The sequence below is a fragment of the Varroa destructor genome, unplaced genomic scaffold (assembly GCF_002443255.2).
Source record: "Varroa destructor unplaced genomic scaffold, Vdes_3.0 BEIS01000004.1, whole genome shotgun sequence".
In the NCBI taxonomy this organism is placed as follows: Eukaryota; Metazoa; Arthropoda; class Arachnida; order Mesostigmata; family Varroidae; genus Varroa; species Varroa destructor.
This window is the reverse complement of record NW_019211457.1, coordinates 13042772-13056105: the sequence shown is the minus strand read 5'-3', so window position 1 is coordinate 13056105 and position 13334 is coordinate 13042772. Positions and strand designations below refer to the sequence as shown.

General features: G+C 42.8%; 2 protein-coding genes across 4 annotated transcripts in view; one reads left to right on the top strand and one right to left on the bottom strand.

The window, feature by feature from the left end:
* The first annotated feature begins 3485 nt into the window (after positions 1 to 3485).
* Positions 3486 to 9839, top strand: LOC111250032 (uncharacterized). Of its 3 annotated transcripts, XM_022804639.2 has the most exons (5): positions 3486 to 4323; positions 5047 to 5293; positions 8041 to 8348; positions 8817 to 9189; positions 9580 to 9839. In XM_022804639.2, exons 2-5 carry the CDS (start codon positions 5281 to 5283, stop codon positions 9837 to 9839), a joined length of 954 nt encoding a protein of 317 aa, XP_022660374.1. In that variant the 5' UTR covers positions 3486 to 4323; positions 5047 to 5280. The 3 variants fall into 3 exon arrangements, with proteins under 3 accessions (XP_022660374.1, XP_022660373.1, XP_022660372.1); XM_022804638.2 differs by having other exon boundaries at positions 3486 to 5293; XM_022804637.2 differs by lacking the exons at positions 3486 to 4323; positions 5047 to 5293 and having other exon boundaries at positions 6815 to 8348.
* mei-41 (ATR serine/threonine kinase meiotic 41) overlaps positions 9702 to 13334 on the bottom strand; it is a 40373-nt gene continuing 36740 nt past the window's right edge. The window contains exon 24 of the mRNA XM_086986048.1: positions 9702 to 9842. The gene's annotated coding sequence lies outside the window, so the exon portion shown is untranslated. The remainder of the gene's footprint in view (positions 9843 to 13334) is intronic.

Genomic DNA, 13334 nt, shown 5'->3' with positions numbered 1-13334 from the left:
TGAAGCTCGAAACATAGAAATCGAACGTACATAGTGACCTGAAATTTCGGTGTTGAACTGGAGCATCTTGGAAATGATCGGATAGCAACGTCTAAAAATTACGTCACAAGACACAGACTAGTTAATATGCCCCTTTCACCTAACCAGGAGACTAAGTGATACGTGCAAACCTCCGAAATTCATATGTGTCAGGAACAGGCTAGGAAATCCAATGCGGTCGCACCGAAAAAATAAACAAAAAGCCACTCTCTTTTTTAATTTGGTCATTCATTCTGTGTGACTTTTATAGGACAACAAAGCGTTTCCAGCAGTCTCAGTCTGCGGAGAGCTGTTTCAAATGCGAATACCCGCTCTACGGACGGCCTGCAATAGAGACTTTTAGTATATATTTTCTATAACAGTCCAATGACCGATATCCAGCTAGAAGGTTGAGTGAGACGACGACTCGCGATCTTATGGACCCTTAGCGGAGCCAGACCATGTTTATAACGGCGACAGCAGCTGGTTACGCTACGACGGGAAGCGATCAGACCATCCGTTTCCGGAACGGCCCTTTTTGAATGGTTTTTGGTCTCGGTGTGCAATTGGACTTGCAGACATGTCTGATGCCTGGGGAAACACGCATCAATGGGAATGTATTACGCGAGCGTTTCATATACATATGCTATTGCGATTAGATCATTGTCTAATACGGTACTTTCCGTGTGTTCCAGACGATGCGTACTTTACTTCGTCTGTAATGTTAACTTAATTTTTTTGAAGCTGATTTTCTTTCTATGAGTTAAGATTAGGACTAGGTTTTTGTGAAGACAGAACCTGAGTTTACACAGACGAAGATTCCGGGCATTCGAACGGCGCAAAGTAGATACTGCTGTGCAAACATATTGTGTAGAATGCAGCGTCTGAAATGAGCCATCCTTGTATGACTATTATTTGTCATTATTATATTTTTTATCATCAGTGTTTCATTTCTAAGCTATTCGTAGAGTAAGTGGGCTATAACTAAATTCGGACACATTTTAAATTTTAAGGTTTAAGGAGTTAAATATCGAGACAGGCCGGCTAGCGTGATGAAATGTCCTTATATACGGTGCCGGTAACAGTTTGTTCAGGTATTTCTGTCGACATGAAATTACACATCTAGTATGTATAAATAAAAACTGAATTAAGGACAAATGGCCCTGGAACATCATTCAAGTAGTATTTACAACGTGGGCGTCGAAAACGGTCCGGTTGAAAGTTCAATACAGAATCTGACGAAGTCGTCTAATTGAAGGTCGCTTGCTTAAATATGGTTCGCTGGCGCGTAACAACTTGTTGTACGTTAACAATACAGCTGGCAGCGCAGATGTGCCCCAGGGCATTCGTTTATGGAGGCTGAACTATGTAGCGAGGAGTAGCGCGTGCAGAAGTTACACAATCGAGGACTGCAAAACGTTAAGCGGCCATCTTTGCACTCGTAAATCTTTCACCTGCATTTTTATTTCAACTTCCTGGCTTCGGACTCCTCTATTTTAGACGCACTTCCACTAGCGATAGCTAATGAATTCTCTGTATTAGCTTACATAGGCAAGTCGCTATAGCGTACTTAACCGGACAACAATACCCATACGTCTCCATTGTTGATGTAGCAACCTGTGCCTATTCTACGAAACGAAAAACGAGCCACTAGCGCTATGGCCTGAGCGAAGGATAAACTCTTAATAAAAACCTTTGATATGTATCTATCACTTACGGTTAGCGATCATTGTGAGTCGTCTTTATCTTATCTCAGAATTTTTACAAACGTTATTTGAGGCACTTAATTAGCCGCACCCCCTGTTTAACCCCAGAGGCTAAACTACCGACTACTGACGATGTGATAGTTCCCGATTCAACGTGTTTGGTTCAATTTATAAATAATAATACTGACACGTTCATCGGTTTAAGCTAAATCCGTTGAATGTAAAAAGCAGCTGGTCTATTATAGAACAGCCTGGTAGACTTGGCTTTCTGAGTGGGCACTTTACTGAAAGTGGCGACAAATATTGTGGGTCATCTAGAAGCAAAAGACATTTTTTTTTTCTGTCTTGGAAAATGGAACCAAATCTGCAGTACTAATAAATTCTTTGAAAATAAGCTATGCTGCATCCATGGTTTAAAAGGAACAGAAGATGCTATTACAAAATCTTGAAGACCAGCTGGTAAAGAGGAATCAAACCTGGTTAACAGCTTGCTGAAAATGCTCCATTTACCACTTCATATATTAAGCCAGCGCATGAGAACCGTTAAATAACAATCCGTGTTAATGAATCGATGATTTTTTGTTAGAATTAGACGATTTCGAAGTCCTTACGCATTAAGATTGTTTAGCCAAAGCCCCGACACTTTTTGTATGTAGTTTTACTTCACAATTGTAGTCTGTGAAACATAAAACACATGAAACAGCTTCTACTGAGTGTGCATATTCTCACCGTCTTAGCCTTGATCTCCGCGAAACTAAGTTTATATGCTTTGTCTTAGAATAACGCTTCGTGCGTCAAGCGTTCTTAGCTTATTTTGTTTGTCGTACGGTTCCCTTGCAGTGTTGGTCGGTTGGTGATCGCTTTACAATTTCGAAATACAAAGTCGCTACGACATTTCGTCGAATCCGTGCTTCAGCTATTTGGTCAAAAGGCTTCGCTTCTTTGAGCCTCTCTATGAAGAACGTAGCGACTGGATCGCCGCCTCGCACTGATTTTTGGTCCGATAAGCGTTTTGTCGACTTGTCCGACTCCGGTAAAATCTGTCGCTATTCAGTCGCCTGCATGTTTGCGCACGACTTAGCATCATCCTCTCGTCAGTGTTTCGATGGACCCCACCGGCCTCTCCAGGGACGGAATTGGGGATCGTGGCCGGCGGCGGTCCTGCTTCGTCAGGCTTAGCTAAGGGCCGTGGGTGTAAAACCAGCTACTACGTACCACCAACATCCCAAGCAAAAACACCAGTGGCATCAGAGGCAACTCAACGTAGAAAACAGCTAATTCACCAACAGCGCACGAACGACGGCGCACACGCAGAAAACGTAGCTGCGGCGAGCTGAGCCCCAAGTAGTCCTGCGGAACGCCCGAGCTGCCCCGCGCTCTTTCAGTTCCGGCCAACTATACGCCCTATTCTGCCCCTTCCCCGCCCTTCGAAATGGGCGGAGCTTCGTGTACTTGTGCAGCCTCATTGGCTCCTCGATGTCCGCTTCTACACTAGTCTGCTTCCCGTTTCTCCCACTTTTCCCGCACTCAACCCCTGTTCACGGGCGCCTATTGGTCAGCTCGCGGGGAAGGGGGCTCTAACGAGCTCACATTATCCCTCTACTGGCGGCGCCAGCTGCTCTCTACCCCGTATGAACTCCCATACAAGCCCTGTCCGCTACTCGCATCTGTGGGCGCATGCGTCGCCTGGCCGGCGCGGCATCCTCAGCCAGCCGCTACGATTTGCTGCGGGCGTCGCTTGCCGCCGCGGATATGTGAAATAGTACGTTGGTTATAGCGGAAGGAAGGAAGTACTTTCAATAGGCTGGCGTGTTCGGGCCACACCGGACGTGCGAGTGCAGCATCGCAGGAAACGATCGACGTCCGACCGGACACCGCGACCACCTCTACTGCTAGCGACGGACAAGCTTCAAGCGGCTGGCTAGCGGTGGCAAAGTACGGCGCAAGCGACAAGCGCGAACCACGAACGGAACCGACGAACGCCTGCGCCTTGTCTAGCCTGGGCTGAGTTTGGCTGACCTGATGCCTGTCTGCCTTGGCCTAACTTGGGCTTACTTGATCGAGCTGCAACGCGAGGCCACTTACTATAACTGCTACCACTACGACTGCTGCTGCTGACCGTGTGTCCCGGATCTCGTCCGGACCACGCCGATCCACACGCGCGGATCCGACGTCTTTGCGAGGCGAACGGCACGGCCGCTACCAGTCCAGCGAGTTGTCGGAGGACAGCTTGGGGGCTGGGACCGAGACAAACTGAACACCGGATCGAATCGTCGTTGCCGGGGACGGGCGACGCGTTTAAGACGTCGATCAGACAACGCATCACCGCGATCACAACCACGACAAGACCGCGGGCAGGACCCGAGGCTACCGGGCCTTGGCCGTCTGCTGTCGGCGGGCCCCTGTAGGCCTTCCTGTGTGCCTGTTCATTTACACCGGAATTGCAGTCTGGTCATTTCAAAGTGAAAAGCATTTAACGGTGACTCATGGTTGAAATCATCTGTTGTAGCATCTGCTCTAAACATCACACTACTACCCAGCAATAGTTGCAGTTTTGAGGCATAAACAGCGCCCATTACCCCAAGTTCAACCGCATTAAGTACGCTTAAAACACAACGATAACTTAATCTAGCATCAAATCGTCTTCAGGCTATGTTCCACATTGAGGAAGAAGTGCCTAGGAACCTTAAGATAAAACGAAGCTTATCTCTGGGGCCTTTATAGGAATGATGATAGCAATGGTATCAACCGACCATAAAAATAGCCATGATGTGTACGTAGTTGTGGAAGAACAACCCGCTACGTAATCACGTCGGTTTTCTTGTGCGTGTTTATCTATGGGCACTGTGCTAGCGTTTAAATCCACGCTCGTGTGCTAAGTTCTGTCGTGTTACCACTTCTTGCTTAACAGCAGAGACCCATTCCCTCGAGCAGTTGTCTTGCACTGTTTTGTATATTATGTATTAGTGCTTTAGGGACACAGAAACTATAACGGTGCTCGCCATTATAATCGACATCGTCTGCACGGGAACCGGCTACGGCCATATCAAGATTGTGGGAAATACAATACACACATTGTACACATACTACCTTTTCATTTTCATTTATACATAAAACAGAAATATTCCCTACCTACGGTGAAATTCTAATAAAAACTAAATATCGGTGTGTAAAAAATTAGGTGCAAATGCTTTTAGTTAACATTAACTAGAATTTGACTGTTCTATTCAGTTTTTCTAAAAGTTCTTTCTTGAAAAATCAACAAATTTGTTTTTCTTGTTCAAAAATATATGTGTTTTCATCATAATATGTCAATGTATAGCTCTACATATTTCGACGGAAGTTTTGCGTGCAGAATTTGCCTACGTTACTGAAGAAATGTGAGTTCGCCTGGGTTTGGGCACGCCGAAATTCCGTGTCCTCGATCCACCTAGATCCAAAGAAGCCATTATTCAGACGACCCGCAGACGAGTCACTCACGCCTGCTTTGCTGTTCGAAATCAACCTAGAAGTCTCGTGGAAAGGGAGATCCTTCGCGGTAGCGACTTCATTTAGGATGATGCTAACAGGTATGTGGACAGCAGATATGGCACTGTGTTATTATACGTTAGGACTGATTTTTCAAACCTGACAGTGCTTTTGAGCTTACTCTTAAAGGGGTACCTTCGTATAGTGGCTTCTTCGAGTTCTTCGAGCTTGCAGAGCTCTTTTTACAAAAGGTAAACTTGTAGATCTCGTTAACAAACATCGAATTTGCATTTAGGTATTTGCCATATACAGTAGAAACGAACCTTAGCCAAAATTTTTTAATTGCATTACCACCCAAAAATTGACATTTTCCCGTGTCTCTGGTTTTATTAGTTTAATCCCTTTGCGAGCTCCGTTGGCAATCGTCGAAAATTGCAATTTTTGGCTTTTACTAGAAGTTCAGTGAAAGTTTTCGCTCATTGCGGCCCCAGCGAGGATTATGGATAGGTATTGTATCTGTGGCGGGGATTGAACGTGGGGCGCTGGCAACTTCCGGTTAATATTCAGTAGCGCTTTTCTCGTCAAGAAAATATACCCCATTAGGTTTGGTGGCTAGGCATGCCTACAAATATAATATGTTGTAACTTCGAGCGGGGTTTCCAATTAGATGACGAGCCGGGGTTTACTTCAAATCAATATTAGGATATTAGATTGTCTTTTGCAAACTATAGCAAGCAGCTTTTTCGGGAGCAAAAGCCTATCTCAATAAAAGTCATCCGTCCCAAACGTTCAGTAGTATATCCATAAGTCCTTTTTAGGTCATGTGGGTACCTATTATATGTCCCCGTGGTAGGTTAGCAGGTAACGTCTTAGGGACACGTTGTGGTCTAGGTTGGAAGCCAGCCATAAACAGACATACCTCATATGATGCAGTCCTAACAGCGATACCGGACGGAAACATAGACGTACCTACTATAATATTTAGATTAAAAATTCACTGTCGTCAACAGCTGAATTAGTTCGCTGTCTTTACAGTATGGGTCCTACAGTTCGATACCATCTCTTGTTAATGTTTTGAGGTATCGATTCGTTTAGTGGATGTGCTTCACTAGAATAACCTGTTCCTTTGCTGTAAAAGGAAAGCAAACAAAATCTGGTGCCCAGCTAAGTTCATTTCTTTCTCGGCTCCTGTAGGTCGACAACGCCTTGATCGGCCATTAAAAAAACATCCCAGTTTTGATTTTTCTCAGGCTATGTTCACTAGCCTATAATTCGCACGACCGATCCACTTATGAATGAAGTACGCCCCTCAAGCCCTGGCAGCCCAACATTTCACTACTGCCGCGGCAGGCCCGTGTCTTTGGCCGCCACCCATGTGTTCCCATAATCAATTACTTTGAACACAGTCAGTGGAGCTGAGTGAGATATTTTGCGCGTACATTCTACCACTGCTCCAGAAATATGGGACATATACGAACATACGAGGGCACCAACTGGCTCTAGTCTCTGCTCAACCCTAATCACTGTGTTGTTTTTGCATTGTATAATTGTAATTGATACCCTTCCCTCTCCGCCCGTGCGCCCTTAAACGCGAACCCCCTTTTCTCCGTTTCCATTTATTTGTCCTCGTTCATTTTGCTTCTCCTTCGCTGAAGTCACTCAGCCTCGTCGCCTGGCCCAGTGTTTCCCATTCCTGCTCATTGGGGAGTGGTATGTTTACTGTGTGAAGTGCGAAATTTAGTCGAGTGAAGTGACTTCGTCAAATCGACGATTCAGTCGGCGACTACTGGCTGCCTGTCAAGTTTAACTCAAAAATACAGTTCCAGAAACGCGGACAAGGGGCACGGCGGAAAGAGATTATTAAGCCAATAGATGGTCCAGCTTCCCTAGTTAGAGACTGTCCAAGCTTCTCTCCCGACAGAGCTTCGCATGAGTCGCCTCGATCTGTATGAGTGAAAGTAATATCTTGATCACAAAGCGATTGGCCTTATAATGTGGAACCCAGAAAGTTACTGGTTGGACGAAAGTGGGTTAAACCAGTATGTGTTGTGCGCTTGAGTTTGAATGAACATGACAAGTTACTACAGCTAAAGTTAAGAAAACGTTGATGGAGTCAAACCGTGGATGGGTTTGTTAGGAGCAAAGAAGAAATACGTACTAGGAGAGCAAATTGTGGAAATCGACGGATCCGCAATCGTGCCCCGTTGTTTTAGTGCGCTCTGAAGAACAGACCTCACAAAAAATAACAAAAGAAAAATCTAATAAAAAGCAATTAGCTGAAGATTTAGGAGAATGTCATCTATCAAGAAACGTAAAAGGCCTGGTCATTTCGGGAACGTTCGTTTTGTTGCATTGTTTATTTGAACCGAGAGGATTTAACTGGCTATGCAATGGATGTTTATAACACTATCCGGTATAAGTAATAAAGCTTAGTATATGAGCATGGAGTTGCATGCATGCAGAGGTGCAACTACTCTATCAGAGTTCTAAAGGTTCTGGAAGATTAAGCATTTTTATTTGATAGACAGCGCTAAGAAATAGGTGTTGGGGCAATAAATTCAACTGGACAAAACAGCAATAATCTACTCTTAATAACAACAACCTTACTTGCTGTCTGAAGTCGTACCAGTTCGGTCCATATCGTTCTAACGCTTATGGTTTCTAAGGGGATTTGGTTCGATCTTGATGATTTGCCACAATGCGACCATAACTTGTCCGTAGTACCTGATACAAACTCAGTAAACAATGCTACTTCGGGATTATCCCTCCCACCTCCGATTTATTCGGAGTAAAATCAAACCACTTTTTCTCTATTACTCAATGAGAATTTTTTCATTGCCACTTCCAGAATCAAATTATCGTAGTTCATGGGCCGGGGGTCCATCACCTTCTCCCCCGCACGGAGTGGGATCCGTTGGAGGTGCGACGGTCTTGGGGAGCGGCCAAATCCAACTGTGGCAATTTCTTCTTGAGCTTCTTTCGGACTCCTCAAACTCGAGCTGCATCGCTTGGGAGGGAAGCAATGGCGAGTTCAAACTGACCGATCCTGATGAAGTAGCTCGCCGATGGGGTGAACGGAAGTCTAAACCCAATATGAGTTATGATAAGCTCTCAAGAGCACTTCGCTATTATTATGATAAGAACATCATGACTAAGGTAATTAGATAGCGAATAGGAAAGCGTAAGGATAAAACGCTGTGAGAGAAAGAGATTTTATAGAATTACTATTGTATAAACGAATAAAAAAAAAAGCGAATTTAAAAATCTGGAAAGCCCATTAGCTCTATGAAGAAAGATAAAGATACTAAGCTCATGTAAGTAGGTTGTCAATTTTTATAAGTTGAAAATATACAATATTGAAAAAAGGCCACTTCTCTCTAGAGAACTTTGCAGAGCTTAACTTTCTTGGACTACAGTTTTTTTGTATTATGATTAGGTGAATGTTATAAAAGATGTCCTAGCATATAAATGTAAAAATAAATAAAATGAACATATATGCAATACGAAAAACTAATATAGTATATATATATATATATATACACTTTCACCCAAATCGCAATTTATGTAAACAAGGAACATTTTTTATTTGCCTGACGTAAGTTTTGCTCGTTCACCATAATGTAGGTGCACGGCAAACGATATGCTTACCGTTTCGACTTTCAAGGCTTGGCACAGGCCACACAGCCCCAGGGACCTTCGGCGCCTTTAGGAGTCGGCTCGTCCCTGGACTCTGTCGGGGTTGTGTCTTCAATGGGCGTTGGTTCTTCGTCCGTAGGCGCTATGGGAGGCGTTGGAGGTGTAGGGGGTATGGCTTCTGCCCACCATTCCACTGGTTACTTCCCGAGCAAATACCATCCGCATAGTTCGGTCTCGGTATCTGCCCACAGCGATCTGTTCGGCCAGTCAACAACGCCCTACCACCACGCGGCCGCCCATGCTAAACTGAACTTTAATTCATCAAGTCTCTTCGCATCAAACTACTGGTCAACTAATGGAGGTGAATCATAGCGACCAACTGATGTCGACCACCGACAATTTTATATATTTTGTCGTACTTAACGGATTATAACACAGGGTATAGCTTCCTAGCAAATAGATACACGTATGAGGTACGCATAATGATGATATGACGAGTTCTGGAGGGACAGGTAAACTTGGAACCGATACTAAACCTTCTTTCTATCTCTAATTGTTTATCTGAATGACTCTGTTTCCTAATGATAATGCACGATTGGCGAACACGAAACTTTCCCCCATATTGTGGTTCATAGCATCTAAATGTTATCTAGATCCACGGACAAAAACGACATACTCATACTATTTTAAGGTTCAATAGACATTTTCCTGTTGTATAACAATGCATCCATCCTAACTGTTTTCTGTATAGGCGTCTGGGAACCACCAACCTGCAGCGGTAGTGCTTCTCACGGGACATCATACGGGGGTTATCCTTGGCCGGCGAGCTCTGCCCCATGTTCCGCACCTCCGGCGCCGTCAACAGCTCTCTCTCTAAACTCAAGAACGACGCCTGGGTCGAGTTCGCCGACGGCGTCAAATAATGGCCAAACGGCTGACACTATAATTAGTTCGTCAACTGCCGGCTTGTCGTCAGTTAGCAACAGTATAAGTTCTTCGTTCTCGGGTTGAATTCTGTAATCGATTCATCATTACAAAAGAAGTCCCTTTGAAACTAACTGAAGCCAACGGTATGAAGTGGTGCTGAGTGGCTTAAATCAAGGTAGACCTCATGATGAACTTTCGTGGACTATACCATATTGAAGTTGAATGTTTCGCTGTAGATGCACAAGCCGGTTTACTGGCCCAATGGGGAAAATAGGCATCGTGAACAGTGCAGCTAAGCGCGCAGCAAACATATTAAATACCAGGAACAGCGGAACACATCACGGAAAAATTGCAACTTATGTTATTTACAAAATCAACTTCAGTAGTCAAGAATAACGGTTCGGACAAGCTGAGTATGTTAGAAAACTAGAGCGTGTTAATAATCTTTTTTTTTAGCATTGTCACATTGACGCCATAGAAGTAGACATTATGACCCCACATTTTAACAAAAACAGTAGATATTGAAAATGGCTGAAAAGGTTTAATGAGCTCGAGATCAGACCAAGTTGGACTCGATTGGAAGCGAGAGTTGGATGTCAAAAACAACAACAGAAAGTCCGCAATTAGAAACGACTCAGTAATCCTTTCCTAAACAAATTCATTCACGTAGCATTACCCGATGTCATAAACAACCCCCTATGAACAAAATTCTCAGGGGGCGAAGGTAGTCTTGAGGTGTATACGTGAAACGCACCTAGGTTCATAAGCCGATCGTATCAGCTTGTTTCTTATGTGTCACGACAGAAGGAGGATTGAAGTGTATAGAAACTTGCGTTTTCTCAAGGAATTAACCAAGAGCTACTGAAAAAAGTATCTTCTCTAAAAAGCAACGGCTTCTTCGGACCCCGGCGAATTCCCCTCACTATAGCAATATGCAATATTCTAGTATCATCAGCCAAAAAATAAGATCGTCATTTTTCAAACCTGAAATGCTTTTTTGTGCGTCCTCAGCGTTGTAATAACATGTTGACATAGTTATATGTAAACACTACAAAAGAAATGTACTAGAAGATGATAAAAAAAACGCTTAGAAAATTAAATTTAAAAAAAAAATTAGATTAAAAATAAAGAAAAAACTAGATTAAAAAAAAGCACCGAAGTTGGGAAAAGATTTTTAAAAAAAAACGAAAATATTATTTATAGAATCGTAAAAATGTACGGTAACTTTATCTTTAATCCTAGAAATCTGTATGTGCGTTTTTGTGTTTGCTTCGTTTGTAATATGTGTGTCGACTAACTGTAGTTAGATGCTATCATACTGATACCATGTATTTCTAACTTTCATGATTTTAACGCGAGACATACACAGTATGTTAACAATATCATAAATAGAGCGCAACGAGCAGGCGTATCCCTGGCAGGGCACGACCTCTTTAAAGGAGCCTTTCTAGCCAAGCAAATTTCCAGCTAACTAATCATCGCCAACGCGTCACCCCTTGCTATTGTATACGTTTTCAGTTAAAATAATCGCCATTTCTGCGTTCTGTTTCGGAAAGGAGTACTCGATGCGATTGGTCGGGGATATATCATAGTCGAGGTAATAGTTTGTTTCGATTGTGCTGGTATAGTGTATCGGCTAACGAATAAACGGCCATACGCCTATCACACCTCAACTGACTAGGACGCGGAAGTAATTCGAATTATAAAGGAGCGTTCTTAATCGTCGAATAGTTCAAACGGCGGATTTTGCCTATAGACAGCGACGTGCTAGCCAGTGACAGGGTGAGAACAAGAACGATCTATAAAACGCGATATTTACCATAATAATAATAATAATAGGAGAAATATTCGCCATGTAAATAAAGACGTCGCAGGGCGTACGTAAATAATTACTGTCACCAAAATCCGATTCGTGTTATTCTTTAGATAGGTAATGTATGGCTGGAATGGTACGATATAGACATAAGTGGGGTGATTAGAAGAATAAACCGGTTCTTTGAATTTCCGTTTGCTTTCACAAACTCGTTTTTTTTTCCCAGTTTAGTGTAGTGTATGTGAAATACTATTGTTATTATTATTATGACGTATATTGAAACGCGTAACAGTAATTATTAACGTTCGGCAATTGTTGTTGCATTGTATTGTCCGCTTACGTTTGCTGTTTACGGGTAGGTGAAGGTAAGATTAGCGATCTATAATTTATTTACACGTTGTTATATACTGGCAATATCTGGTCATTTGAACCTGAATGAGAAATAAAAAGCCAGCTGCTGATGGTGATCGCTACACTGAATCTTAAGTAATCGAAGGAGCAGGTAACTTTACCCGGATAACTTACCACATTACATAGATATATATATATATATATGTAGACAAAAAGTTATTTACCGGATGAAGCAATTTCGTTGGTCAATTTTTATAGGCTACAGCGAAATACACAGACGATACTAGCTACTACTTTTCGCAGTGCTGGAACCTGACAAAAAGTTTCCATAAATATCCTCCCTTACCAATAGAGCTGTTGCATATAAATATAATAAATAAATCGCAAGGCCAACGTCAAATCTTCAAAATCACGCCTCACAACAAAGAAACAGCTACGTTAATAGCTTGCATTTCCATGCCGTGGATAACCTCTAATATATAATATTTATAGCTACATCATAAAGCTTCAAAACAAACGCGTCCCTTGTGGCGGCGTAACAGGATCCGGAAAAATTTGAAAATATCCACATTTTCGGTTTCAACCGTATAGTTGGCTTCGAACGTATCGATACGATCCTATACTCAGTCGATTTGACCATGAAACCATTGTTATAGTCATATTATTACTACGGATTTTCGTATCATGTGCTGCACACAGGAATGAGGCAGCATATTCTTTGGGATCTTCTACACGGCAAAAAATTTTACATGTTCTCATATAGGTTATGGGTTGAAGATCGAATATTTAGGCCACGTCGACTCTCCGCTAAATGGAAATAGACTTCCTCGCGCATGGACTTTCGGCAGGCTGATTTCAAGAGGATTGGCCTGAAGACCATTGTTTATATGCTCGACAGTGTGTTGTAAATAAGAGTCGGAGCGATGATAGCGTTAAACGTACAGGAATTAGCCATATCTACCACTGATTGCATGTTGAAAGTGCTGGAATTGTCGTTTGATTTGACGATAAGCGGTCGGGTAGAATTTTTTTGGCCCTTTTCGCTACTGTGCATATGAATGACACCGCGAACCGAGCACCTGTACCACCTACGCTCCGCCAACATTAGAATTGCGATATATATATATACAAATACAGGAATCACTCCGAAAATCCTTCAACGTTATTAAACAGACAGAAGTTTAATTTAAAATGATTGCATGTGTTTACCTGTGCTAAGATCGAAATTGAATTCGTCTAACGTCAACAAGACGTTAGATATGCCATGACATAATGCCATACATTTTATTTCTTGCTAAACAATCCCGTGGTAAAGTGCGATGTTAACTACTAAACCTAGGGACACGTTATGGTCTGGGTTCAAATCCGAGTGGAGATAAATTTTGCTTTTTGCTGCAAGGAACCAGCCTGCTAAG

Coding starts and splice junctions, on each gene's coding strand:
- LOC111250032 (XM_022804637.2), top strand. CDS start 7,938: ATGCTACTTCGGGATTATCCCTCCCACCTCCGATTTATTCGGAGTAAA. Junction 8,349..8,816: donor ATAAGAACATCATGACTAAG/GTAATTAGATAG, acceptor ACCATAATGTAG/GTGCACGGCAAACGATATGC. Junction 9,190..9,579: donor CTACTGGTCAACTAATGGAG/GTGAATCATAGC, acceptor TTTTCTGTATAG/GCGTCTGGGAACCACCAACC.